Raw genomic sequence first — 27,481 nt, 5'->3', positions numbered from 1 at the left:
GTAGTTCACTCATCATGCAGGTCACCATTTGTCAAGTATTGGTGAGCTGATATAGAAAAGCTACCACTACTACAATGAGGCCCTGTGACTGCAACTCTATCCAAGGTGCTAAACTCATTTTGCCCGATCTCATTTGACTCCCATGTTACAACTAATGATCACTCATCATGCAGGTCACCATTTGTCAAGTGTTAGTAAAGAAAAATCGAAGTGACTACAAATACCATGAGGCCCAGTGACGGCAACTCTAACCAAGATGCTATACTGCTTTTTGCCCCTTCTCACTAATCTGCCATGTTACAACTGATGTTTGCTCATCATGCAGGTTATTCATTGTTAAGTGTTGGTAAAGTGATATTAAAGTGACTACCACTACTATGAGGCCCTGTCACTGCAATTTCAACCAAGATGCTTGACTGTATTTGCCCATTCTCAATTGTCTTCCATGCTACTATCGATCTTCACTCATCATAGACTGTGCAATGTACAGACAATGTTCCATTTAGATATACATCTGACTACTTTGCTTGATGGTGTCCTGGTCCCATCAACTGAAACTATTGATGGCATGAGTGACACAATTATAGTGGGTCGGGGGGACCCGACAGGGGTGCTCCCTATCCCCCTTGTTATTTGCACTCGCTATTGAACCACTGGCTGCGCATGCCCGTCTGGGTCGAGCGTACGCAGGTCTACCGCTGAGAGCCGACACCCACTACATCTCTCTCTATGCGGATGAGTGTTTACTGTTCCTGGCGGACACGAACAATTCCCTGCGTGGTGCTGAACGACTGCTGTTGGATTTTGGTCATCTCTCGGGACTGAGAGTTAACTGGGGGAAATCATGCCTCTTCCCGCTGACCCCGGGGGCCGATGACATCCAGCCGGAGGGCGCACTGCGGTGGGAACACCATTGCCTCCCCTATCTGGGCACTCACATCTACCACTCACCGTTGGCCCTCTTAGATGGCAACATCAACAGAGCGATTCGGAGCTTGCAGGGCTGCATGAGTTTCTGGCGTACGCTGCCGCTCTCGGTCGCGGGACGAGTCGCGTTGCTGAAAATGGTGGCACTTCCCCAATTGTTATATCTGTTTCGCACCCTGCCGATCTGGATCCCTGCATCGGTTTTCAACAGACTCCGCTCCCTAACATCTGGGTTCATCTGGGGGTCGGGTAGACGATGAGTTGCGCTGACCACGTTGATGCGCCCCAGGGCGGACGGGGATCTCGCGGCCCCGGATTTTGAGTGGTACTACTTAGCGGCGCAACTGCAGTGGCTCACCCAGGCGGTGGCTTTGGAATTCCGAGGCCCAGTGGGAGTGGCGGGCAGACTGTTCCCGAGGCACATCATCTCCTTCATAATCTTGGGCCAGAAACTAGACCTCGCCCAGCTCACACTGGAGGAACGCACGATTCGCAGTTGCTGGCTTCGGTGCCACAGGCGCTTTGGTGCCGCTCCCCCATATGCCCCTGAAATCCCGCTAGGGATGTGCACGGCCTTCCCGCACGGTGGCGACTGGTCAGCACTGGCGATCTGGGAGGAGCTTGGCTTACAGATGGTTGGCGATCTCTACAAGGATGGGTCACTGCTCACGTTTCAGGAATTGCGGGATACTTACGATCTGCCGAGGGGTGACTATCTGCTGCATGCTTCCTTAGTGGCTGGTATTCGCCGTCATTGGAAGAGTGGGCTCGCCGAACCGTCGACCTCGGAGTGCTGTCAATACGTGGTAATGGCCGCTGGCACTAACAAGGCCGTCACGTGCCTTTACCGAAGGCTATTGACTGCTGCCCTGCGACCCCTAGATGAGCTGCGAGCCAAGTGGGAAGGGGACATTGGGCGACCTATTCCTGAGACGACATGGCAACAGCTGCTGCGCTGGGCATGGAAGGGCACTAGGAACGCCAGGTTTCAACTGGTCCAGTTTTTTACCCTGCACCGTGCATACCTAACGCCAATTAAAATCTCGCAATATTTCGAGGGTGCATCCTCGCTGTGTCCTAGATGTAGGACGGCGGACGCGGACTTTGCTCACATGTTTTGGACCTGCAATTCGATAGCGGGTTACTGGGAGGCGGTGATGTCCTACCTGAATGCTGTCACGGACCGGCAGATCGATCCCGACATGGGCACCTGCCTATTACTATGGTTCCCCCACACCCCTCGTACTCGAATTACCAGTAAATTTTACGACTTGGGTTTGATATTAGCCAAACGTGAAATCACCATGCATTGGAAATCTACTCAAGGTCCCAGCTACTCGCGTTGGAGGACTACACTGGAGCGCTGGGCGAAGGCAGAGAGTACCTTGCGGCTGCGACAGGCCAGGAGCCTAGATAATGACAAGGCATTGGAGGTGGCCAGGGCGTGGGAGGCACTAGTTGAGGCGCTCCAGCAACCGGAGGGTTACCTGAGTGAGGATGAGGGAGGATCACCGGGATGAGGACACTGGGTTCAGGGATACCTTGCACTCACCATGGCGCACACACTACTTACACCTAATAATAACAGATCTGAGGGTTCTGGTTCCCCATTGAAGGACGTTACTTACCCTACCAAAGTTTCTATCCAGGAAAGGAATGTGATAACATGTAAATGATTGAGAGGGAGGAGTGTGACACACTGGCTGCGGGGGTGGGATAAGGGGTGGGATGATTCGGCTAGGGGACTGTTCTATATAAAAGGCATCTTGTTGGAACTGTACTGATATATTGGACCATTGGCTAAAATCTTGAATGCTTATTTTCTTCATTGTAATGTACCTCTTGAACTTGACTGCCAATAAAAACTATTTTTGCAAAATGAGTGACACAATTATAGCGGTGTACCCCTAATATATGTGAGCTATGAAGTAAACTCAGCTCATTAGTGGTGGCAGGTGATCCCTTTGACCCTGCACTTCTCACAACAATGCTAAATATACAACCAAGCGGGGTCTTTACCTGTATTAACCACAACTAGGCCTTGGAATGGACAAATACACATGTTATGATTATACTTTGTTGGTAGCAGAGGTTTGGAGATGGCATGTGTATCCCTCAAGCTAAAATACCTTATATCTGCACATCTAATGAGCTGATTAAATCTATTACATCTATTGAACATCGACAAATATCTAGTAACCAACTTCAACTCCACAAAAATAGATGACAGTACTAATCTGTATCTTTTTTTGTTCTGTCTTGGTCCCTATATACTTTGACACAAACAGCGTGGCTGTAGATACCTCACTTCCAACATTAAAAATGTTCTCTATTTCCCAACAGGTTGATCTGCCACTGTACCTGCACAGAGGTTGGAAACCAAACAGAGTTCCTCTCCACCCCAGGACTAAGCCCTCAGTAATGACAACACTCCTGAAGAGGTGAAAGATGATGGTCCTGGCCCATCAGGTCAGCCTGGGCAGAAACCAACAATTGGGCTCGCTGTGCCCACAACAAGAACTCTCACCACAGCTGAAATAACACAGCCAACCACTGCCCGACCTGTGCATGTAGCACAGTCAGTCCCATCCTGTGACCCCCTGTCCTAGATTCTGAGCCAGCTATCACCACCACAGTCATGTAGGAAGCAGGGCCCAGTGGGAGAGTGCAGTCAGCCATGGGGTAGGCATAGTGGTAGAGTAACTGTGTGCCCACAAAGTGAGCTCACTGGGGACACCGACACCTAGGCTGCCATCATCCAAGTCCTGTGAGTCTACTAGGACTTCCAAAGTTTAATGGGCCAGGTATTGACTAAAATTCAGGAAATCAAGGATCTGCAGAGGGCCACATACTAGGAGGTGGCTGGCATACACACTGAGGTGGCTGACTTCCACATCAAGGTTGCCAGCATGAAAGGTGAGAAGCATGTGATCCACCACACATATATGCATGGAGATACTCACTTTTAGGTTGGGAAAAAGCGGAAGAAATTGCTATAGTGAGGGAAGAAACCATGGGACTAAGAAAGGAGCCCATAGCTACCCAGTGGGGGGGATTGCTCCCGACCCTGCGACAGACCGGGGGGGACAGCCTGGGGGGACAGTCTGCGGAAAGTTGATGTGAACACGCAGTGGAGTCTTGATAACCCGCCACCAGTTATTAGTAACATCAGGCACTTGCATATATTCCACTTAACGCCCGGGGTGGGCATAGCTGCAGCCATTAGAGGGGAAATGTCTGTCAGGCTGATGCCAGGAGGTGTGACGATTGGAGTGGTGGGAGGCATGGGAAGGGACTATTGCACTGATGCCGGTTAATGCTGCCATGGTTTGTTTAGTTTTGATAGTTCTGACCACAACAACTGTTCAATTGAATCTGTTGCAAGATCGGAGGAGACTCTGTAACACAGGCTGATGAGACCATGCAATTACTGTACTGTAACCCTCATTCTCCGTGCCTGATCCAGTATCTGTGGGGGTATAGCCATGTTTATCCTGCTTAACACTCAAATTGAATGATATGCTTATAACATGAATAGAAGGAGTAATGTACTGATGGCTCTTGATGTGATACGTTGTCTTTCAAGGATATGTAATGCAAAGTACAAATAAATAAAAACAGATTTGAACAAAAAAAATCAAGGTTGCCAGCATGAACACCAAAATGGCCTCCTTGGTTGGGGTGCTGCGGGACATCAACACCACACTCTGCAGAGTTTTTCCGCCTGCATCTTCCCCTTCAGGTGGTCTAAGTACATCCAGACCATCAAGATCTGTTGCAGCCACAGGAAGAGATGCCCTGCCAGAAGAGGACATGCCTTCATGCAACCCTGTCTCAGCAGCTCTTGATACCACCTCTCTCAGAAAAAGAGGACATGCACCCAAAATTACAGGATAGCAACCAGTGCCAGGAAGAAACCTTGCCCCTAATGTCATCCTGTGTTCTACACATTCACTTTGTGGACTATTCCTGCCCACTTTTTCGTATTTGATGAGAGTAGTATGTTGAACTTTGGACACCTGACAATTTGGACTCTACTACAATGGTTTCATCAACCATGCCTGCAGACTTCACTTTTTGTTTACACTGTGTAATTTGTAGTTAATTTCTTAATCTCATCCTGTTCACTTCATTAAAAACACACATCACCAACTCATTGTCTCCTGTTGTAATTCTCACATATAACAATGTGAATGAACTACCATGTGAACTTTGCAATGTGAAAACATAGGACTTCTGGAAGCATGGATATGTTGTATGTAAAAAATCTCCAACTCAGGAGCAGTACCATATCACAACAACACATAAATACAAGTGTCTTGTATGATAACGTCTTTATTCCATTGTCCAAACCATAGGCTGACATGATGTCAGAAACTTAGCAAAAAAGACATGATTCAGTTATTCTGTGCCAGTGATCACATAATCAGTTGCAGAGTTTTAAAACATGTAAGGAGGGCATACATCTGACAATATCCTGCACAATAGGCAACAATAAATCAGGTCTACATCATCAGGTGGAGCCATATTGCCTACCGTACAAAAGGAATCCTGCATCAAATAAACAAATAAACAGACACATGTCAGTACAATACTTTCTGAGGGTCATTTCAATTCAGTGTTGCTTGCATCTGGAGGAAAGTCACAAACAAATGTCAATGATTTTCCACAAGCACTTTGGCCTACGATGAGGAGACACCTCACCAGCTACATACAGTTCATATACAATGAGGATTTAGCCAATGTGAAGGAAAACTACCATGATTTGGACCCAACACAACATTGTGTTGCATCACGTAGATGGCACATATATTGCATTAGAATCACCCCACCACAAGGAACAAGTCCACTGGAAGCCGGGTAACGTCCTTCCCATCACTGTGCAAGCTGTCTTGGTATTCGCTTTGTACACCCAAGCTATGTGACAGACATTCCCAGGACCAATCCGCGTCCACTTCGTATGTCTTAACAGCATCAGATACCAGTTAATGTCACAACTCTGAAATGTCCAAATGAAGATGGCATGATGAAGGTACCTGAAACAGACCAACACAGAGAGATTATCTAAGAAACCATACATATGGCACACATCACATTGTGAAGTCATGGAAAACACAGTCCAAGACAACATTTACAGCTTAAAAAAGGCTGAACTTACAATACAAATTCCTTTCCCCAGAAATATATATATTCCTAGTATGTAGCTTTACCATCCTCCTCACAATATCACTTCAAGAGTTGCAATAGTATTTAAAATCATCACATCCTACACCATATTACACTCAGGAGAAGTAGTTTTGGATGAGATCTTGACGCAAGTCAGCTCCTTCCACTTCACCACTTTCATCATCACTTGGCATTTCAGATCACTCACCCGGTAGCTCTTCATGGCGTGCATCCTCTGCAATGTAGGGGATGTTCCGTCACAGAGCAATGTTGTGAAGTATGCAGCAGGCCACAGTGATCTTACACACCTTCCCGGGTGAGTAGAGGAGAGCTCCCAATTCTTGTCCAGACATCTGAATCTGTCTTTCAAGAGCCCAAAACACGCTTCACTGGCCACCTTGTCCTACTATGGATCTCACTGAAGTGGACTTCCCTAGGCTTAGTAGGATTCCTCAGCAGTGCCATTGTATGCTTGACTATCTCAGGGTAGTGAATCAGAGCAGTCCAAGGCCTACTCAGGGGATGTGGTTGAGCTAATAATCACCATTCTTTGGTATGCAGTAATAACACTCAGTAACATCTTGTTCGATCAGTGTTGTTTCCTTAGAAAAGGAAAAGTACACATATTAAACACACACGTTAAATGCCATGCACTAATCTACAAATATATACGTAAGACATATTAAAAGATGCTTGGTGACACTCCGAAATCACAAGTGACCCCTAAAGGGTCATGACCCCCAAAATCACAGAATCCCTAACATTACAATGTAAGGCGGTATCACTTTAAATAAAACAGGCCTATTGACGTTGACAAAGGTCACCACATTAAAGACAAATAATCCACATGTTAAAAGCACCATCACTATTAATCTTGTGCAAATGTAATAATTACTGTCAATAAAGCATTACAACTTTGTTAAAAAATCATGTGAGCAGAAATGGTTAATAGCGCACATTCAGGCCACATAAAATGCAGTTATAAAACCAGCGCATGGAGGGTGCTGCACCCTCAGCTGTAAAGCGAAAGCTCCAGCATTGATACTGCTTGAAACTAATTCTGGAAAGTCTGGAGGGGCTATCATTTCTTCGACCATACAAACATAAGGTCCGATTTTTAAAACTTTGTGGGAGAAAACTGCTGCACTCTTGCAGCCTCCCACACTTCCTTTTTAATGCTGGGCGATGGAGCTCCTCCTTCGTTCTGAGCTACGTGGGACCGGAGATGGGATTTCTTGTTTCTTTCTTGGGGAGGGCGCAATGGCACTCCCCTTCATCTTGAGTTGGTCCTGGTCAGATGGAGCTCCCCGGAGTCACCAAAGAGGTGGGAAGAGAGTTTTATGCACACCCCATCCCAGGGATGAATTAGAAATATAATACTTGTGCCCAGCTCCCGGTACTGACCTTCCATGGATGATAAGTGTAGGAAACACAGAGGTAACCAAGTGCTCCATTTTCTCCCAGGGGTCAAAAGCCAAATTCTTTAAAAGTCCATAACTCGTACCCAGTATTGTCATTTTGCCTGATCATGTATTCATCATGCTCCTGGTGGTGAGCTATATCCACCTTGAGCTCCAGCAGGACTCCTTTTTTTTGAGTTTTTTATAGTGCAAATAAGACCCGAGACATATATCAGAGAGCTTTTCAAGCACCAGTTTCGTTACAGATGAACACGTTCATTTTTTTATTAGGCACGGGGAGATTAAGTGATTTGCCCAGAATCACAGGATGTTGAGCGTTGTTGCAGAGATTCGAACCCGGTTCCCCAGGTCCGAGGTCGACTGCTCCAGCCGCAAGGCTACATCAGAAGTGGTGTACCTTGCAGGGAGCTGGTGGCACTCGCTTCGTGTGGCAACTTGTCTCTTAGGGCCCGATTACAAGTCGATCAATCAATCATGGATTTATAGAGTGCACTACTCACCTGTAAGGGTCTCAAGGTGCTGGTAGGGGGGGAGTTCAGGAAGCTCCGAGGTCATTCGAAGAGCCAGGTCTTGAGGTCTTTTCTGTAGACTTGCAGTGTAGGGCTTTGTCTGATGCTGAGGGGGAGTTGGCTCCAGGTCTTGGCCACGATGTAGGAAAAGGATCTGCCCCCCATTCGGGCTCTGTTGATGTGGGTGACTTCGGCAAGGGCTAGGTCAGCAGTGCTGAGGTTTCCCTTGGGGGGGTGTGGAAGGAGAGTATTTCATTGAGGTATTTGGGTCTGATATTATGGAGGGCTTTGTTGGTGGGTGTGAGCAGTTTGAAGATTACTCTTTTTTTGACCTGGAGCCAGTGGAGGTTGCGGAGATGTTGGGTGATGTGGTCATGCCAAAGGATGCTGAGTCTGGCTGTGGCGTTCTGGACGGTCTGAAGTTTACGAAGGAGAGTTTTGTTGATTTCAGCATAGAGCGCGTTTCCATAGTTCAGCCTGCTGGTTCTGAGTGCGTCGGTGATGGTCTTCCTGGAGTTGAGGGGGATCCTTTTGAGGGTCTTACGGAGTATGCAGAGGGTGTTGAAGCAAGTGGAGGACACAGCGTTAATCAGGCTGTTCATGGTGAGTGAGGAGTTGAGTATGATGCCGAGTTTCCAGGCGAGATTTGTGGGTTGGGTTTCCGAGGGCAAGGGACTACCAGGTGTCACCCCATATGGTGGGGGTGGATCCAAGAATGAGGACTTCCGTTTTCTCCGAGTTGAGCTTCAGGCACCTGCTGCTCATCCAGGATGCAATGTCCTTCATTCCTTCCTGGAAACTTCCTGGTGTTGACGAGTTCCTTGATGAGAGAGAGGATGAGCTGGATGTCATCGGCATAAGATACAATGCTGAGTCCATGTTTTCTGATGATGGTTGCAAGGTGAGGCCATGTAGATGTTGAAGAGCGTGGGGCAGAGGGAGGATACTTGGGGTAATCCACATTTGACCACTGTGGGCTTGGATAGGAAGTGCGGGAGTCTTATTTTTTGTGTTCTGCCAGAGAGAAAAGAGCAAATCCAGTCTAAGGCCGTTCCCTGTATGCCGGCGTCATGAAATCTGGTGGCGAGTGTGCAGTGGGAGACGGTGTCGAAGGCTGCTGAAAGGTCTAGGAGTATGAGGGCTGCAGTGTGGCCTTGAACGAGGAGGACGCAGATGTCATCAGTGGCGGCTATGAGGGCGGACCCAGTGCTATGGTTGCTGTGAAATTCGGATTGAGATGAGTCGAGGATGTTGTTTGTTTCTATGTTTGTTTCTATGAAGTGTGTTAGCTGGGTGTTGATGATTTACTCAATGACTGGTGGTGAAGGAGAGGAGTGAGAATGGCCTGTAGTTCTTGAGGTCAGTCGGGTTTGCGGAGGGCTTCTTGAGGAGGGGTTTGACTTAGGCGCATTTCCAATTGTTGGGGAATGTGTCTGTTTTGAGGGCGCAGTTGATTGTCCATCGTAGTTCTGGTGTGGAGGCGGCCCTATGGAAGATGTGTGGTGGGCAGGGGTCAGAGGGTGCTCTGGAGTGGATGCTTTTCATAGTCTTTGTTGTGTCTTCTGTGGGGACAGGGGTTCGGATGAGGAGGGTCGACCTTGGTCTTAGTCGTCAAAGTTGTCATAGAGCGTCCTGATCTTGTGGTGGAAAAAGGAGCTGAGTTTGTTGCAGAGGTCCTGGGAGGGAGGGATGTCAGTGGTTTCGCTGTGGGGTCTGGTGAACTCTTATATGATGGTGAAGAGTTCCTTGGAGTTGTGGGAGTTGGAAAGGATTCTATTCTGAATGAAGTTTCTCTTCATTGATCTGATGAGTTGGTGGAGTGCCATGGTGGCGGCCCTGTAGGCTTTGCATGCTTCCGGAGTTTTGCTCTTTCTCCATGCTTGTATTCTCGAAGGTCTGTGGTGAACCAGGTGGCTTTCGTGTTGTGTCGTCTGTCAGAATTCTGGAGGGTGACGAGAGTGTTGGCGCAGCTGCCGATCCATTGGTGCACGTTGGTGCATTGGTGCATTGACTGCCATGTTGGCGTCTGTCATGGTAGGGCGGAAGTGAGGTGTTCTGTGAACTTGCTCCAGTTTCTGCATGAGAGGCGTGGCGTCAGCTTGTGTGCGGTGGGTTTTGAGAAGGAGAAATGGATACAGTGGTGGTCCGTCCAGAGAGGTTCCGTGGTGTGACAGAAGCAAATGTTGTAGATGGGGTCGAGAGTGTGTCCAACAGTGTGGGTGGGGATGGAGATGATTTGCTTCAGTCCAATATGGGGGACATTCTCTACGAGGGCGGTGGTGTCGGGATCGCTGAGCTTGTCTAGGTTGAAATTCAGGTCTCCGAGCAGTATGTAGTCCATGGAGGTAAGGGCGTGGGGAGCGATGTAGTCTGCAATGGTGTTGGTGAACGGGAAGATTGTCAGGCTGAAGGAGTTTTTGGGGACGATGGTGAGGCCTCCTCTGGGGCAGTCTCTCCTCAGGGGACGGCAGTAGCGATGTTGGGAGCAGAGCTGGGATTGGTCCAATTCTCTGTGAGGAAGGCAACATCGGGTGAGAGGGAGTTGAGGAGGTCCCAAACTTCTACTGGCGTCAAGAGCTGACAGTTGTTGTTGCGTCCAAGGTTGAGAGTGTGGAGAGTGCCGGAGTCGTAGTGGCGGGTGGGTCAGGGAACCAGGGTCCCTGGTGCTGTTTGCAGTTGGGTCACGGATGGGCAAAGACGTGCTTGTCTTTGGTGCTCCAGCAGCCACCATTAAGTAAGGGTCCTGGGGAGGGTGACAAGCTGGGGGGCAGGAGGGGGAACATGCAGGGGGGGCAGCAGCGGGAAGCACAGGCAAACAGAGAAAACAGAGGCAAACAAAGAAAATGGGAACAAAAAAGGAAGTATCAAAAATGTAAAAACAAAGAAAGACAAGAAAACAGAAAAGGAACAGAAAAAGTCTGACAACCACAGAGCAGACAAGCAGAAGAGCAGACTTTTCCACTGAACCACCAGGGATGAGGCGCAGGCAGGGGCCTTTGGGTAGAGGAAGGCCTCAAACACCTACCTGAGACACTAGAAGGCACTGGGGGCAGTCCCCTAATGACAGAGCTGGGCAAGGGAAGAGCAGTTACCCTGACCAGAAGGTCAGAGGTGTTGCTCGCCCTGTCGCGAATTAGGCACAATCAAAAAGGTAAAAACAGAGAAAGACAGGAAAACAGAAAAGGAACAGAAAAAGGCTAACAACCACTGAGTGGACCAGCAGATGAGCAGGCTCTTCCACTGGACCACCAGGGATGAGGCTCAGGCAGGAACCTGTGGGTGGGACACCAGAAGACGCTGGTGGCAGTGCCATAACAATGGAGCTGCGTGAGGGGAGAGCAGTTACCATGACCAGGCGGTCAGAGGTCTTGCTCACCCTTTCATGCAGTGGCCGCCATTATGTAGGGGTCGGGGGAGGATGAGCAGCTGGGATATGGGAGGCGGGAGCGGGAACACACAGGGGGGTGGGCCACTGGGGCAGCAGCACCAGGAAACAGAAGCAAACAGAGAAAACATAGACAAACAGAGAGAATGGGAACAAAAACGGCAGAATTAAAAAGGCAAAACAAAGAAAGACAGAAAAAGACAGGAAAACATAAAAGGAAAATAAAAAGGCTGACAAACATAAAGCAGACCAGCAGAAGAGCAGGCTCTTCCAGTGGACCACCAGGGATGAGGCATAGACAGGAGCCTATGGGTAGAGGAGTACCTTGAACACCCACCTGGGACACCAGAAGCCACTGGGGGCAGTGCCTTAACGACAGAGCTGCACGGGGGAGAGCAGTTACCCTGACCAGGAGGTCAGAGGTCTTGCTCTTGGTCAGGGTAACTGCTCTACAAGTAAAGGTTCTATTTATTGCACCTGTGAAATAATAATACCCTGATGTTCATTATTTTTAAGTTGCAATATATAGTCCCTATTATGAATAACATGCAGATTTTAGTGTTTAGCACACCAAATTCCTCATGGAATGGTATATACAGTACGCATTTCCCTGTGTGTGCACAGAGACCTAGGACATTATTGAATTGTGGTGTACTAGTAACTCACCTCAGTACCTAGAATACCCCAACCAGCTAGCATCAGAGTCATATTAGCTCTTCGTCCTATAGCAAAGTAACCAATGATTAGACAACCTAGAACATGCAACTTAGGACCATCTCAGGAATGGTGGGAAGTGAGAACACTCTTTTGTTATACTCTCATACCGGTCCACAACAGGAGTAAAAAAGAGACACGGTACGGTTAATATATTTATTTTAACAACGTGATCTCATGCGCAGTATTTTAGTCAACATAAGCAGACATATGATTAAGAATAATATGGTCAGCATGGTTACAACTCCATAAAATACAAGAGGAATCATGATAGTGCAAACAGGTGATATAGCGCCTAGTTTAAATACCCTCCCTATATAGGAACTATATATTATAAGCTATAGAAAGTCTCTTGAGCTTATTTTGGGGGACCCCATTTCCTGTCCGCTCAGTAAGTGTAAATTATATCTGGATCGGCTAGTCTCTCTGCATCCCTGGAATCTTCCAAGTGTGTGAAAATGATGGCAAGTGTGCTATGATAAAGACGCCAGAATCTTGCTTGGCTCGCAGCTGCCAAAATGTTGTGTCTAGAATGTGTTACACGGACATGCCAATAAACAGGCTCACATGTTATGATAACCTTGGCAGCTCAGCACTCACTGTAAAGACTAGGGGGCACGATGTATGTCTAGAGATGTCAAAAAACAAACCTTTTCTCATGTACAGACCTTTGTGAAAGCTAACTTGCAAAAACTGCTGAGCAGTGTCGTGTGCAAAAAGCAGCAAACGGTAAAATGGTGTTTAAACTTCTAATAAGCAATGCTAACATAACAAACACGCAAAAAGAGGCCCTAATGCAAATTACACTTTCAACAGGTTTGATTTGCCAAAATTTAACAAAGCTTGAGGTGTTTAATGCATCTGATAACTATTGGATGTGTTAAATACCTTTTAACTCATAATTCTGCCCCATGCATAAACAGGGCTTTACACGCGGGTCAGAATATAACAAACAACTCATAATCAGTCCCTTAGTCTTTGTTCTTGTACTCCTCTCCTCCTTCTGGGGAGCAGAAGTCCAGATCTTTCCCAGTTGGTCCTCAGGATCTGTAAGGGGGCCAGCCTCACTGGCCTTGGGAGAGACCCACTGGTCCTTGAGTCAACTACGGGCAGAGTCCTTAGTCCTTTAGGACATCAGGAAGCTTTTCATTTCAGTTGTACATAGCTTTTGCAGCTGTCCAGTTCCTCCAGTTCTGGTACAAAACACTCTCTCTCCCTTGTGCAAGAGTTTTTAAATGGGGGTGGAAGGTTGTAGAAGCAAGGCACCCCTGGTCAATCCTAAGTTGCCACATAGCCTCTCCACCCCAGTCCCAACCCTCCTGCTCAGCATGCTGGGACTAACCCTGGGCGTAGTTCGCGTAGCCGCACTCCGCGAAGCTACGCGAAGACGCACTTGCACTCCGCGAGCTACGCGTAGCTCCGCGGACATGCGTAGTAGGTTGCTAGACCCGTTCGCGCGCCGTTTTTCGTCTTCGGGAGCGCGGTGCGCGTGTTCGGGGCGCTGCCTGCATGCTCGCGATAGCTAGCGCGCTAAGTTACTCAATGAGGTTTGTCCCGCCCGCTTGCGTTCCCTTATTTCCGGTTCCGGGTCACAAGTAACGTGTTCGCGTTGTGTTAGACATGTTCGGGAACTCATCTTCTCGTTCGCACTGCCAAAGTGCGTGATCGCGTCAAATATCGCGCGAACTTACCGCGGCGGTCGCGACGGGCAGAGCCATCTTCGATTTCACACTCTGGCTATGGTTTTGGGCCTACTTCAGCATCTCACTCCTATCTCTTCCATCCTGGTCTTTTCCCTCAGTTTTTCTAACTTTCTTTACTTCGTACCTATTTCTGTCTGTGCCTAGGTTTATATTTCTCATTTTATTGTTACTTTTACCACTTTTTTTGCAACTTTTCTCTTGTTTTATATTACTTCCTTCTTTTATCTTTCTTCTTTCTTCCCCTAACCTTTTTGTCTTCAACTTTCCTTCTCCCCTCCACCCAGAACCATGGTGAAGGGTGCCAGCAGAATCGGCGGCTCAAAGGGCAAGGCGGCTGTGCCTAAAAAAACCAGGCTGCCTTGCGGCAGAATGCGCCCGGCAGGAGTGACGCCCCGCCAACTTTTTGGGGAGGAGGAGTTGGCCGCCCTGGTCTTTTTTATCCAACGTCACCTCCCCTTGACTTTGGCAGCAGGCGGCAGGCCCGGCTCCGGATACCAGCACATTGAAGAGCGTCTCCGGCGGTGGGGGAAGGTGCGCCGTGCAGTCTTCCGCTGCTCCGGTATCCGGCGTACCCACCATCAGCTGTCCCACCGCTGGGCCGACATTTTGGACCGTGAGCAGGACCTGTTGGACCTGCTTGGTGTGGAGGTTGTGGGTCTTGGTGAGTGGCTACCCCAAAAATAAAGTGTGTATATATATATATATATATATATATATATATTTATATACATATAGATTATATATATATATATATATATATATACATATATAGATATATAGTTGTCTAAATATTGTTATTGTATCTTTGTAAATATTGGCTGAATAAGTAACGCGATGACTGTTGCCCCTAGTTACATTTGCGATGTATTCCGGTATATCTACTGTCATTGTATGACAGTGTTCTTCTTCTTCACTGGCTCTTGCGTGTTGTTTCAACTTGGCGCTAGCTGTTGCTGTTTATTGATGTGAGATTTTCTTTATTGCTGAGAACTGGAGTTAGTTAATGCTATTAATAGAGTCTTGTCCTTCCTTTGTCCGTCAGTGAAATAGCGGTGGATGGATAATTATTAATTGTACGTTGTTTGCATATTGTAGCATTTTTTTCACGGCCTTCTCTTCTGCATGAATGGAATCCTTTTCTTGCAAAGAATGCTAACGTTACTTTGTTCTTCTTACCTCAGCCAGGGCCGGCTCTAGGGGGCATGTGCAAGCTGTGCAACTGCACAGGGGCACCAAACTTCAGGGGCCACCGCACCAATAGATATCCTTAATGTAATAATACTCTAAGGATGGATACATATTTGCGTTGCGGCCCCTGGCATGGATTTGTTGCCTCCGGCTCTGTTCCACTGTAGCAGTGTGATTTGCAATTATGTCTATGTTTCACATCACTCAATGTATTTATCTATGTTTATTATTTTAATTTTTACATGAACCACAGAATCCAGGGGCAAGCAGAATACAGGGACCGAGTCGGCGGGTGAACCACCAGTTACACAGAGCTCCTCTACTGCGGATCCTGCTGCTGTCCCCAGTAAGTCCAACAGTGCTTGTTTTTTCCTCTGTAATGTGTCTGCAGTGCTTTGTCAATTGACAGCAACCAAGTAGGCATCCAGAATGATGTTTGTCTAGTATTTTTGTAAACGTTAGTATACCACTACTAGTCTTGTGGGTATTCTTCTATCTCCTACGGAGTTATATACATATTGCACAACTATGTAACTATGCACACGAAAATTGGATGTTGTTGGTACTGATAGGCAGGTTGGACCTTACTTACACCTCAGTCACAGAACTCTGAGGAACGCACAATTCACTGAACGTCAGCCTATATGGCCTGAGTCATTGGTCTATTGTTCAAATCACACTCCTGAACCCCAATACCAAGATGCCGAATGCTTTTAGGACACAAACCGTTAGCTAAGAAACCCCCTTTTGCTCACTCACTCGTGTGAGTCTCTAAGACAACAGACAGTGAAAATAAACTTCAGAGTCAAAGTGGTCATTCCAAAGCTTTATTTTGTTAGAAGTAAGTAAGTAACATCAATGTTTTTAAGTGCTTCCGTCCAATACGTTGAAGGGCCCACCAGAAAAAATCCAGAGTTAAAACAGGCATAATAAAGTAATCAACATTTGTACAGCTACTAGTGCACAATAGGGAAATGTGGCAACTGTCGGAGACCTCTCACCAACGTATACTGGTCAGATATTCCTCTTTTTTTGTAAGCTCTGGAAATGTCCGCTTCGTAGAAGGCAATCTTCTCACCTGCCGAAAAATAATGACAAAAGTGGTGCACGTTAGACAGTATTAAATACATTTATGCCAGTTTTATGCAGCCATGCTAAAAAGAAGTTGTGTAACCTGTAAGCAAACTGTATCCCACAATCCACATAGAAAACTTAAATACGGGCCCTTTTACTTTCCCACCTCTTCAGGTGTATGCATTGAACAATGATGTGTTGCCCCAGAGCGTCTTCTCGTACTGCGCAACAAGCTGCGAGTTAACACATGCGCAAAACTGGATACATTGATGTACAAAGGTTACATAGTTCACTTCCAATTTCCAAGGACTAGAGTAGCAGGACAGATGAGATGAGCTTGGGTACCATACGATAACAATGAATGCTAATAATATGTCTAGTGACTCTGCTGTACTATGCAATGTGGACTCATACTGATTACGTACGTTGGACTTAACTGTTTTGAAGAACTCCATTCTTGGTGAACAAGTACAAAGTGGGCTGTGCATCCATCTAAAAAGGCGTACTTATTTTTATAGGTGCAGAACCCTTACCATCGACCAGTGCCGACGGGGACAGCGGCGCTGCTTCAGCGCTCCCGGCGGGGACAGGAGGAACAGAGGCACCTACACCAGCAGCAGTGGGGGGGGAGCCAACAGCGGCGGGCGATGGTAAGTTAGATTCAATAGTGATCTGCATTACTTGGTGGGAGGGGAAAACTTTCTCACTGTACTCTACTGGAAAATATATGTTACCTTTACTTGTCATTAGCATGCTAAGCATTACCACTACAGTAATGCAAGTGCCTGATAGCAGTCGGATGCATGGGTTGTTGTTAAAGCATGTAAAGGGGAAAACACAGCTGCCAGCGTGGTTGGGAGACACACCCAATACCGGTGGTTAGTGGATAGTCTCAGCAGCTGCGGTGTTTTGGGCAAACCCAAAGGCAAGGGAAGGAGGGGACGACTGGGTGCATGGGTCGTTGCTGGTGAAACACAAACCAAATAAGGTTTGTTGCGCGGTATAAAGTATTATAGTCTTTACTAGACATGTGCTACTAGCTGCCCCCTGTTAATTAATGTTACTTTGAGAGTGTTCCCGCCTTCCCGGAACAAAAGGAGATATGTAAAAGACAGGTGTTTGTTCTAATGTGTGTGACCGTTGAAGTACACCCATGCTAATAGGGCAGACATAAAGCCGTGACAAAAAGTCCGAAAAATGAATAGAGGCTGTAGAATGTTCAAGATAGACGCAACACTATTTCTGGTACTCAGCTTGCTTGCTAGTGCTACTGTGCCGCCCACTATGTGTTGAATCAATGTTGTGTTCTTGATTTGCGGGGAGTTTGGATTAACAATTCTGTTTCTTTCTTTATAGTTACTCCTTCCCAAAAACCAACCAGGAAGGAGTTGGCAGTCCGGGCCCGGCAGCGGAAACTGCAGGCAATTGTAGAGGCCTACCGCCGGCTGGTGGATCAGGCCGAGGAGGAGGAGGAGGAGGCGGCGGCAGCAGCTGCTGCCTCTTCCAATGCCCCGGGCCCCAAGCCTGCAGGACTACGTCGCCGTGGTCAGGCAGCCGCCCGCCGCCGCATTGTTACATCTTCGGCGGCCCCCCCACAACAACAACAACAACCACATGCATGCAAGTGTAGGTGCTGTGCTTTCAAAGCAAAGATTCTCCGCCGGGTAGCGAAGTTGGAGGAGGAGCGGAAGAAGCAGGAGGACGGTCTAGAGGAGCGTGTCAAAATACTGGTGGACAAACACCTGAAAGCCCGCCGGCTTTGAAATGGACCCTGTTTTTTGCCCCTTTTTTAATCCTTTTGTTGGTGGGTGGGATGTGGGAGTTGGGGTGTACATTTGGGTTGAAATTTGGTTGGGGTTAGGGGAGGGTAGGGAGGGACAGCTCTGGGTCAGGGGGTTACATTTGTTATATATTTTATTTTTCTATTATCATTATTAAAATATAAAAATAAAACAAAGATATTATTTTCACAAGAAAACATTTGAAGTTCATTTGTGTTTGTTGGGGGGGTGGAGGGGGGACTGTTTCACCAAATAATGTACGTTGTGCAACATGAACATGCACTACGAACGATAAATTAAGTACTGACTGCACCTGTAGTAGTAGGGTCACAAGTGCATAAATAATTTATATTATTAAATAACATGGGAAAATTGCCCATCACGTGAGTCTGAAGTTACTACTAGCATACTTTAATTCCATGCACATTTGCTCAGAGTCGGCTAAACAATCCTATGCAATGCATTGCATCATTCCTTTAACATACCTGTCCTAGTTGTCAGGGAAGAGGAGCTCGTCCTCAAACTCTGTGCGTTCAGACAGAAGTAGGTCATGTAACCCAGTAGTGAGGACGTCTTCTTCACACTCGCTTTCTTCATCCGGCGGTGATTCACGTACTTGATAGTCTGGTGGTATGAAGCGTTGATTCATTTTTATCATTGTCAGCCGCTCCACGCTTTTGGGGGAGAGACTAGTCCTTTTCGATGTGACAATGGCACCAGCAGCACTGAAAACCCGCTCAGAGGAGACACTGGCTACAGGACAAGCCAGATACTTTATCGCCAGCCTGCTCAGCACTGGCCACTGTCTCCTTCTTTCATACCAATAGACCAATGGGCTTTGCTCCATGAACACCTCTGTTGTGTCATCCAGATAGGCCTGAACCATCCGCTCAATGTTCATTGGTGCTCGGCTTTGCTGGTCCTCTTTTCCCTTTGCAACAGCAACGGACTTACCCATCCCTTTCTGTATAAAAAAATCAGTTATGCTTTTGGTTGGGTCTGCTGAATCAGATCGTGTAGGTGCTGCTTTTGGTACTGTTGGTGCCTGCTGGAAAGCAGACGCACTGCTCTCACGCTGTGAAGAACTTGCGTCAGGAGTACTTGGACTGGCCTGGGCTGGCAGTGGCAGGCCTTTAAGTAACAGCCGTTCAGTTTCTAACTCATTAGCTTCCGCAGCTATGGAAGTTTTGTACTTGTCAACATCCTCATCTGAAAATGGAATTACTTCGTTACTGCTGACAAATAATTTGTACCGTGGATCCAAGATTGTTGCAGTTATGTAATGTTCACCTGACACAATATTGTTGAGCCTTACATTTTCACACAAGCGGTTGACTAAGCCCTTGGCTAAGGTATATGCATCAACTTTTTGTTCGTCACCTTCGTATGTTTCACAGACCTCCTTCACCTGTTGCTCAAGCATGTACAACAATGGGATGGCTTGGCCCATAGTACAGTCCTCCCTGCTAACTGCACGTGTGAAGACCTCAAAGGGTTGTAGCATCTCTGTGATGCATTTAATGAGGTCCCACTGCCACATCTCAATGGTCAGGGCTTTAAGATTAACAGTAGGATCCCCTAATCTTCTTGACATGACATAAGCATTCAGTGGGATGTACTGCTCAAAGAGACGCTCAAGCATGAAATAAGTTGAGTTCCAACGTGTTGGGACCTCCTGGATCAGTGCTTTGACTGGCAACCTATGCTCTTGCTGAATGACCCGTAGCAGCTTCCGTCCTTTGAAAGAATGGTTAAAGTGCGTGCATATTCTTCTGCAGATGGCCATTATGTTGCTGACTTTGGCTTCATTTTTCAGAAAGTCTTGCACGACTAAGTTTATGCAGTGTGCCAAACAGGGTACCCTGAAATAATGTCCTTCTCTCATTGCCTTCACTACATTACTGCCATTGTCGGTGGAAACAAAACCAATCTTAAGGCCTCTTGGTTTCAGCCATTCAAAGACCTTGTCGTTAAAGTCAGACAAAATGTTTTCAGCAGTATGACTTTTGTCCATACCAAACATGGCTATAGTTGCATGTCTGCGCGTATCATTAAAAATTCCAGCAACGTCACGGAGGCCTGAAGTTAACTTGTCTTTAACACCTGCAAAAGAGATCCAGTGTGCGGTGATGCACATGAAATCTGTAGCATCGCAACTGCTCCACATGTCTGTTGTCAGGTGGATACAATGGACAACACTCTGTTGTAAGGCTTTCCCAATCAATTCCAGCACATCGTGGTGTAGTGCTGGAACAGCCACTCGGGCAAAATAGTAGCGACTGGGAACGTTCCATTTTGGGCAGAGGGTTGCCACTAATTCCAGAAATCCAACAGCCTCAACAAATGAAAATGGGAGAAGGTCCAGTGCTAACATTTTCGCAAGTTTGGCATTGTATAAACGTGCTACTGGGTGGTTCCGCTCGTACTTTCCCTCCTGCCTTAACATGCTAGGAATGGTAAGCTGCTTTGCATGTCTTTGAGTTGTGCTAGACGGACCACCTTGCATCGCAGACTTTGCACTCCTTGGTGTTTCCAGCTGACTCTGGTGCCACTGAGAAGTTGCAGATGCGGAGGATGTGGACTTTACCACTCCAGTGCTGGCGACAGGGGTCGATTGTGTACCACTCCTAGATAGAAGGTCATCGTCTCCCTCTTCTTCTACCTCCTGGTCAACCATGAGTGGACCTTGTACCACTGTATCCCCACCAACACGAGTGCTAACATTTTTTAAGCTTGCAAGGTGGTTCTCCCACCTGATCACGTGTGTTTTTTTCAAATGGGTCGTTTGGCCTCCAGTCCCATAGTTTGTACCAAGCTTACCACGACTAACATTGGCATGACAAATGGTGCATACAGCAATGTTCTCCTGAACTGGGTGAACCGTAAAGAAGTCCCACACTGGGGAGGTAAACTTTTGTCTCCTGCCATAGGAAGAGGAGGACCCACTGCCAATGCCGGATGGACTGGAGGATTGTGGAATTTGACTATGGGACAGCTCAGTCCTAGTACTGCCACTACCTCCTTCTGTTGAAGTGGCGCTTCTGCTGGATGTCGGATGCTGCCGGGCCTTCGCTGTTGAAAAAATTGGAGCTGGTGTTACTGTGGGTGTTGAGTGTGTAGGAGTTATGCGTGGTACCTGCTCATCAGTCATTGCAGCATTTCTGGATAGGGTGAAAATGTTTGTCTCTACATCCTCTGCACCAGGAATAACGCTTGTGATGATGACAGTGTCAGACCCGTCTTTATCACCAGCAGTATCCTGCTCACCTACATCGACCTCCATAAGTTCAAGCCTGCCTGGAAACTTCCTTTTTCCTAGCATGGTCTTCTTGGGATGTCTCTCCTTTGAATGCGCAGATAGTTGTGGCTGCCAATCCGTATCAAGGTCATCGGAAGCGATGCTTTGCGAAGAACTCGATGCACTAACCCTCCTTTCCCTTGGTGAATTCGAAGGAAATAGATCACCTACAGAAGTGGCTTCCTCTTCTTCTTGCTCGGAAGGAGGCTCTACTTCCTGAACTGCCCCGACTTCGGGAGGAACAACTACTACTATTTGGTGCGGAGATGGTGGTTGTTGTTCTTGAGGAAGTACTATTGCGGGCTGGGGTTTTTCAACAACAACTGTTGCGGGCGGTGGTTGTGGTTGTTCAACAACTGTTGCGGGAAGTGGTTGTGGTTGTGGGTGAACAACTCCTATTGCGGGCGGTGGTTGTGGTTGTTGAACATCTACTGCTGGCGGTGGTTGTTGAGCACTTCCATCTTGCGTGGATTGTGTACTACTTTGAGACAGCGATAAGTTTAGTTCTGGCTCAGTATCACTGCTCGCAAGCAGAAGGCTGGCTACCTCTTCGACCCTCATCATGTGCTTGGCCCTGGGATGCTGGCTTGCCCCCACTAATGCAGATGTGCTGGTCCCAGCTTGCACCCCAGACCCCGCTGCTGCAGGCGTACCTTTTGGGGTGCCAAAAAAGGTTTTGGGGTCCATACCAGACTTAAGTGACACTTCCTTCTGCTGTTCCTTCTTCGCAGCAACTTTCTTTGTGGTGGAGGACCTGGTAGCTTTCTTAGGGCCCATCTTGTTCTGATGTCAGTCAGCTCACAGCAGCACAAATTGCAGAGATGTCTGGTCAGATGAGTCACACACCACACGTGGCGTCCAACTGAAGGACGTCCGTCTGGCGGTAGAACGAGCGATGGATGAAAAAACAACCAGCACCTCCTCAGTCTTTTTTGTGCACCTACAAGTAAAGAAGGCAGAACAACATCAGTCAAACAAGCAGTAAGGCAACGTGAACAATTGAAAGACACACAGGTCAATGTATAAAAGACAAAACAGAAGACTAATAATACCAGTCCAGCAGCACCACAGCTCAAAGGCCACATGAAGTCCAGAAAGAACCAATAAAGTGAAGCAGGCCTATAGATACCAATATGGACAGAAAAACGAGGATGCCTGCTGCACATGACAGGTTAATGTGCAAGGAATAAATAGCCCATGGCTAAGACAGAGGTTGTAAACATAACACCGCAAAAACACATACAAAGAAACCCCTGCCCAGGCTCCCAAAACAACAACCAAATGACAAATTCTGTTTTTTTGGGTGCACAAGAAAGACCTGCAACATTTTTGAGAAACTTTTATGCAACTCGGGACATATTGTCCGCGAGAATGCTAAATCGGCATGTTCGGCAGCGCGAACGGAATAAAAAGTCGTGTTCGCGTTCCCGAGCAAGTACATTGAGTGCGCGAACACGACAAAAAATGTAAGTTCACGTGCTCACATGGTGCGAAGTTACCAAAACTACCCAAGCTGTATTCCTAGGGTTACCTAATGGCAGAAATTGACAGAGTATTTAAAGTTTAAACACACCCAAAACCAGAAATACCCCACACATAAAAATAAGATTTTCTATATCAATCCAAGCCATCCATGATTTTCACATTTAAGGGTACACCACAAAAACAGTTGATTAACTTTCATGACCCTATGAGTAGTACCTATGGCCTACTGCCAGAGTAGGCCACAAGGTTGGAGGCCTATGCCTATGGCAAAAGCACAAAGGAAGGACACACAAAATGGCCGCCGACATAGGGCCTGGCCACCGACAACAACATGGCAAAATATATCACAAAGGAAGCATACACAAAATGGCCGCCACCACATGGCCTGGCCACCAACAACAACATGGCAAAATCACAAAGGATGTAGATACAAAATGGCCTCCACCACATGGCCTGGCCACCAACAACAACATGGCAAAATATATCACAAAGGAAGCATACACAAAATGGCCGCCACCACATGGCCTGGCCACCAACAACAACATGGCAAAATCACAAAGGATGTATATACAAAATGGCCTCCACCACATGGCCTGGCCACCAACAACAACATGGCAAAATAAATCACAAAGGAAGCATACACAAAAAGATCACCACCATAGGGCCTGGCCACCAACAACAACATGGACAACTTTACAAAATGGCCTCCACCACATGGCCTGGCCACCAACAACAACATGGCAAAATAAATCACAAAGGAAGCATACACAAAATGGCCGCCACCACATGGCCTGGCCACCAACAACAACATGACAAGAAAGAGAAGACAGACAATAATGCCTATGGCAAAGGGACAATGCTTTGCTTCAGAAAATGGACACACCACACCACCGCCCAAATTGGTCACCCCACCCCAAAAAAAAAAAAAAAATAACAGAGGAGAGAAAATGGAAGTGGTCCATGCTCCAAAAAGAGAAAAGTACTAACAAAATGAGAACATAACATAAATGAGGAATTTTTAGGTGCACAAGAAAGACCTGCAACATTTTTGAGAAACTTTTATGCAACTCGGGACATATTGTCCGCGAGAATGCTAAATCGGCATGTTCGGCAGCGCGAACGGAATAAAAAGTCGTGTTCGCGTTCCCGAGCAAGTACATTGAGTGCGCGAACACGACAAAAAATGTAAGTTCACGTGCTCACATGGTGCGAAGTTACCAAAACTACCCAAGCTGTATTCCTAGGGTTACCTAATGGCAGAAATTGACAGAGTATTTAAAGTTTAAACACACCCAAAACCAGAAATACCCCACACATAAAAATAAGATTTTCTATATCAATCCAAGCCATCCATGTTTTTCACATTAAGGGTACACCACAAAAACAGTTGATTAACTTTCATGACCCTATGAGTAGTACCTATGGCCTACTGGCAGAGTAGGCCACAAGGTTGGAGGCCTATGGCAAGAGCAAAGTGGCTGGAAACATTAAATGGCCGCCAACACATGGCCAGGCCAACCACAGAAAGTTAATAAAATGAACTCATGCATGCCTACACACTAACTACATGGGGTACTAGCTACTAGGGTCACATATTGGCTTAAAAATTAGAAACATTTTAAATTCCACAAAATGCAATGTTAGAAAAAATTTACAATTTGGGACCTCATGAAAGTACAGGCCTCCATCAATAATTTAATTCCAGGATTGAATACTGTTGTTAAAAAACAATCAAATCAAACAAGCACAAGTCTACATCACTCATACATTACACAAACTTACTTGAAAAAGAGAATTCCAATTCAAAAAGTCCTCATTAAATCCAAGGTAAATCAGTAATGCAGCCAACACAGACAGAAAGTGATCCTTCCAGCTCAAAATCCAAAGGAAAGTGAGCACCACATGGACAAAGCACTGGGAGGAGCCTGGTGGACAGGAACAGGAAGTTGTAAACTCAAGAGCCCTTCCTCCTTACTCTGCAAAACAAGAGTAGAAACAAAAAGAGGGGTCCTTCCCCCCTAAAAATAAAGCCAAAGGTACAACTTTAAGGTTTTTTGCCTTTTTTTTCCTAACCAAAATGGTAATTTATTATGGTTTTAACATGCTCGCGAGTTATTCTGTGCAAGAATGCAGTTTCTGCGTGTTCGGCAACTCGATCTTACCAAAAAGCATCCTCGCGCGTCCTTATGACGCTATCTCGCATCAAAATGACGTTATCGCGTTCGCACAGTCGCACGGGACTGTGCGAGAGTGTTTCCAAACATGGTGGCACAAGCGACCAGGAAAAAACGAACGCAGAACGAAGGTAAGCCATTGCCGCGCACGCGATAATGTTATTCAGCGCGCGAGAACTACGCTACGCACCGGATCGCGGAGTTATCGACAGCTACGCGTTCTCCGCGGAACGCGGAGCTGCCGAAACTCCGCAAGCTCCGCGAGCGGAGCGTAGTTCTTCGCCCAGGGTTAGCTGGGACAGGTCATGATGGTGCCGTCCAGAAGTTCCTGGTCACGTCTCCCCAGGAAAACTCAGCTCTCCCCCACCTGACATCACTGTCAGGGTCTAACCTATTAAAACTTCAACGTGGACCCTCCTTCTGGATTGACTCTAGTTGTGTTTGATTCCTCCTTTGTTTATCGGGCTTGGGATGTTCCAACCCTGGTACAGCGTGACAGCTAACTAACAGATGCAGATTTTCTTCCTCACCCCTTCTGCCTCAAGATCTGAGGGAAGCACTGTTATTTATTCCGTTTGTGTTGGGAGGCCTTTGGTCCCTCAGCGGGAGTAGGGTAATTAACTTGGCCTAGCAGGGTGACAAAAGGCCTGGGCTTTGATCCTGAGCTGAGCCAGAGAAATATGAAAATTCCGGATGACCCATTAAGTGTACATGTAAGATCTTAGGACATGTATAGTAAGAGTGGGCACACATGTTTCACCCCAGTTTCATACCTCTTAGGACTTTGCGGGGACATGAGATGAGAAACTGCGCTTCTAAGTAGTTTTGCCACTATTTGTATAAAACAGCGTCACAGCTGACAAAGAGTAAACCATTCGGACTTTACCTATGAGTGCCCACTAATATTAGGTCACAACATAACCTAGCAGAGTCCGCACTGCACCAGGCTACCTATGTTCAGTTACTCAGCTGTGCACAACAGTAGTCTCATATGTGTAGCCCTCCCACGTGTATCTAAACTAGGGTACCACCAACGTGCTTTTAGGTCTAGAGAAGGGGGAAAGCGAACATACTGAAAATAGTGAGAGACCTCTAAACTGACCTTCCTTATTTATCCAATCGGTATAACTCAAAGTATATTTAGCAAGGATACTGCACACATATCTAATAATCAGCAAACACTAGGTTTTCATTAGACTTCTATTTTATACGTCATTTTAGGTTATGGTTGTTTCATTTTTCATAGTAAAAAAGTATTTTTATATTTCTTTTGATATTGGATAATGTAACAATAAATTACAATTCATTATATCAACAAACAAGAAAGCTTTGATACAAAGAAGCATGGGCCCCCATAATGGTCACAAAGAACGCAATGTCAATATTATCCATTCATTCGGAAAACTGTCTCACCATTCATTCTTCTCATGCACACACATTCTCATACTGTGCATAATTCTTAAAAAGCATCAAACGGCTGAGATATGAGTACTCAAAGTGACAATATATGTCCTATTTACGTGGTATCAATCCCATCTATATTTATGGCTGTCAATCCTTATTTTGGTGGTCCTCCTTGGTGGGGTTCTTAGGTGTTCTGAGGTGTATTTAGATGGCCTACGTACGTTTCAGTGGAGATAGAATTTATACCACCTTCATCAGGGCCAACAGATGCATATTATAAAAACTGGGTGCTCTTCACATATATACTCTATCTGATGATTGTCTCTGGGAAATGTAATCAGGAATGGCTCAACCCCGAGCAGAATAGTGGCTGTTTTAACTAGTATTGAGATGGTGCAGGGCTATTTTGGGGACTCTTTAGGCTCTAGCAATGTTGATTTATCCTGGGATACAGTTAAGTAAACCTTGTGCTTTCAAGTTATGTGTCCGAAGAGGAATTATTTATCTATGAATGCCGAGCGTAGTTCCAGTATGGTGCACATCTCCTTAAAGTTTTTGTATCGCCTTCACAAAATATGGGGTTCCGAGCCATACCACGTGTGCATATGAGTGTGCACAGGTGTAACAAGCTGAGTGCCCCTTACCCTAGCTGTGTTAAAGTGGCCTTATCTTAAAAGACGGACACTGGCGGTAAAACATGTGCAGTCAATTTACTTTGTGATTACCGTGGTGAGACACAAGTAGTGAGACTCACCCACAGTAAAAAGTCCAAAACTAGGTGATCTAAAAAGCATAACATCTGAGCACACTGAATCGGTGGAATCCTAATTGCATCATTATCTCATTAAATGAATATAAATTCTGGCCACTTTATGCCCTGGATATGGCAGGGCAAACTAGTTAAAAGAACAACAGCAAGCTATTATGAATAAAGGCAGGACAATGAGCTAGCAGAAGGTCCTTGAGAAACAGCAACATTGTCCGTGTTTGAAAGTTTTCTTCGAGAACAGCACAAATGGAAATAAACAAGCATAACGTTGGCTGGGTGCTACAGAAATGATGTGCAGTGAACGTGCAGAAGAAGACATGCATTTTGAACACGATGGTGTTTCGAGGCCTAACTGAGGCCCAGTTTACTTAAGCCAGATATAGGTACTTCTAACATCATAGAATTTTCTTTCAAAAGCAATAATACTGTTTTGGTGCGTACATGTAAATTCAAGTGTAATTCCATGTTCTACACATTGCTAAT

At 46.5% G+C, this 27,481-nt stretch overlaps 1 protein-coding gene and 1 long non-coding RNA gene across 2 annotated transcripts; one reads left to right on the top strand and one right to left on the bottom strand.

Annotated features, from left to right (window-relative positions):
• Window positions 1–14,676: 14,676 nt before the first annotated feature.
• Window positions 14,677–17,713, top strand: LOC144829090 (uncharacterized). The gene is made up of 3 exons (XR_013610592.1): window positions 14,677–15,359; window positions 16,606–16,737; window positions 17,444–17,713. It is a non-coding gene; the product is annotated as an uncharacterized LOC144829090 (long non-coding RNA).
• Window positions 17,714–17,729: 16 nt separating this feature from the next.
• LOC144829089 (zinc finger BED domain-containing protein 6-like) lies at window positions 17,730–24,891 on the bottom strand. Its single transcript, XM_078687868.1, has 2 exons — window positions 24,434–24,891; window positions 17,730–22,106 (listed from the first exon to the last, which is right to left on the bottom strand). The coding sequence occupies exon 2, from the start codon at window positions 21,941–21,943 to the stop codon at window positions 18,359–18,361; it is 3,585 nt and encodes a 1,194-aa protein (XP_078543994.1). The 5' UTR covers window positions 21,944–22,106; window positions 24,434–24,891; the 3' UTR covers window positions 17,730–18,358.
• Window positions 24,892–27,481: the final 2,590 nt, after the last annotated feature.

This window comes from Lissotriton helveticus, chromosome 4_1 (genome assembly GCF_964261635.1).
Source record: "Lissotriton helveticus chromosome 4_1, aLisHel1.1, whole genome shotgun sequence".
Taxonomy (NCBI): Eukaryota; Metazoa; Chordata; class Amphibia; order Caudata; family Salamandridae; genus Lissotriton; species Lissotriton helveticus.
This window is presented reverse-complemented; position numbering and strand designations above follow the sequence as displayed.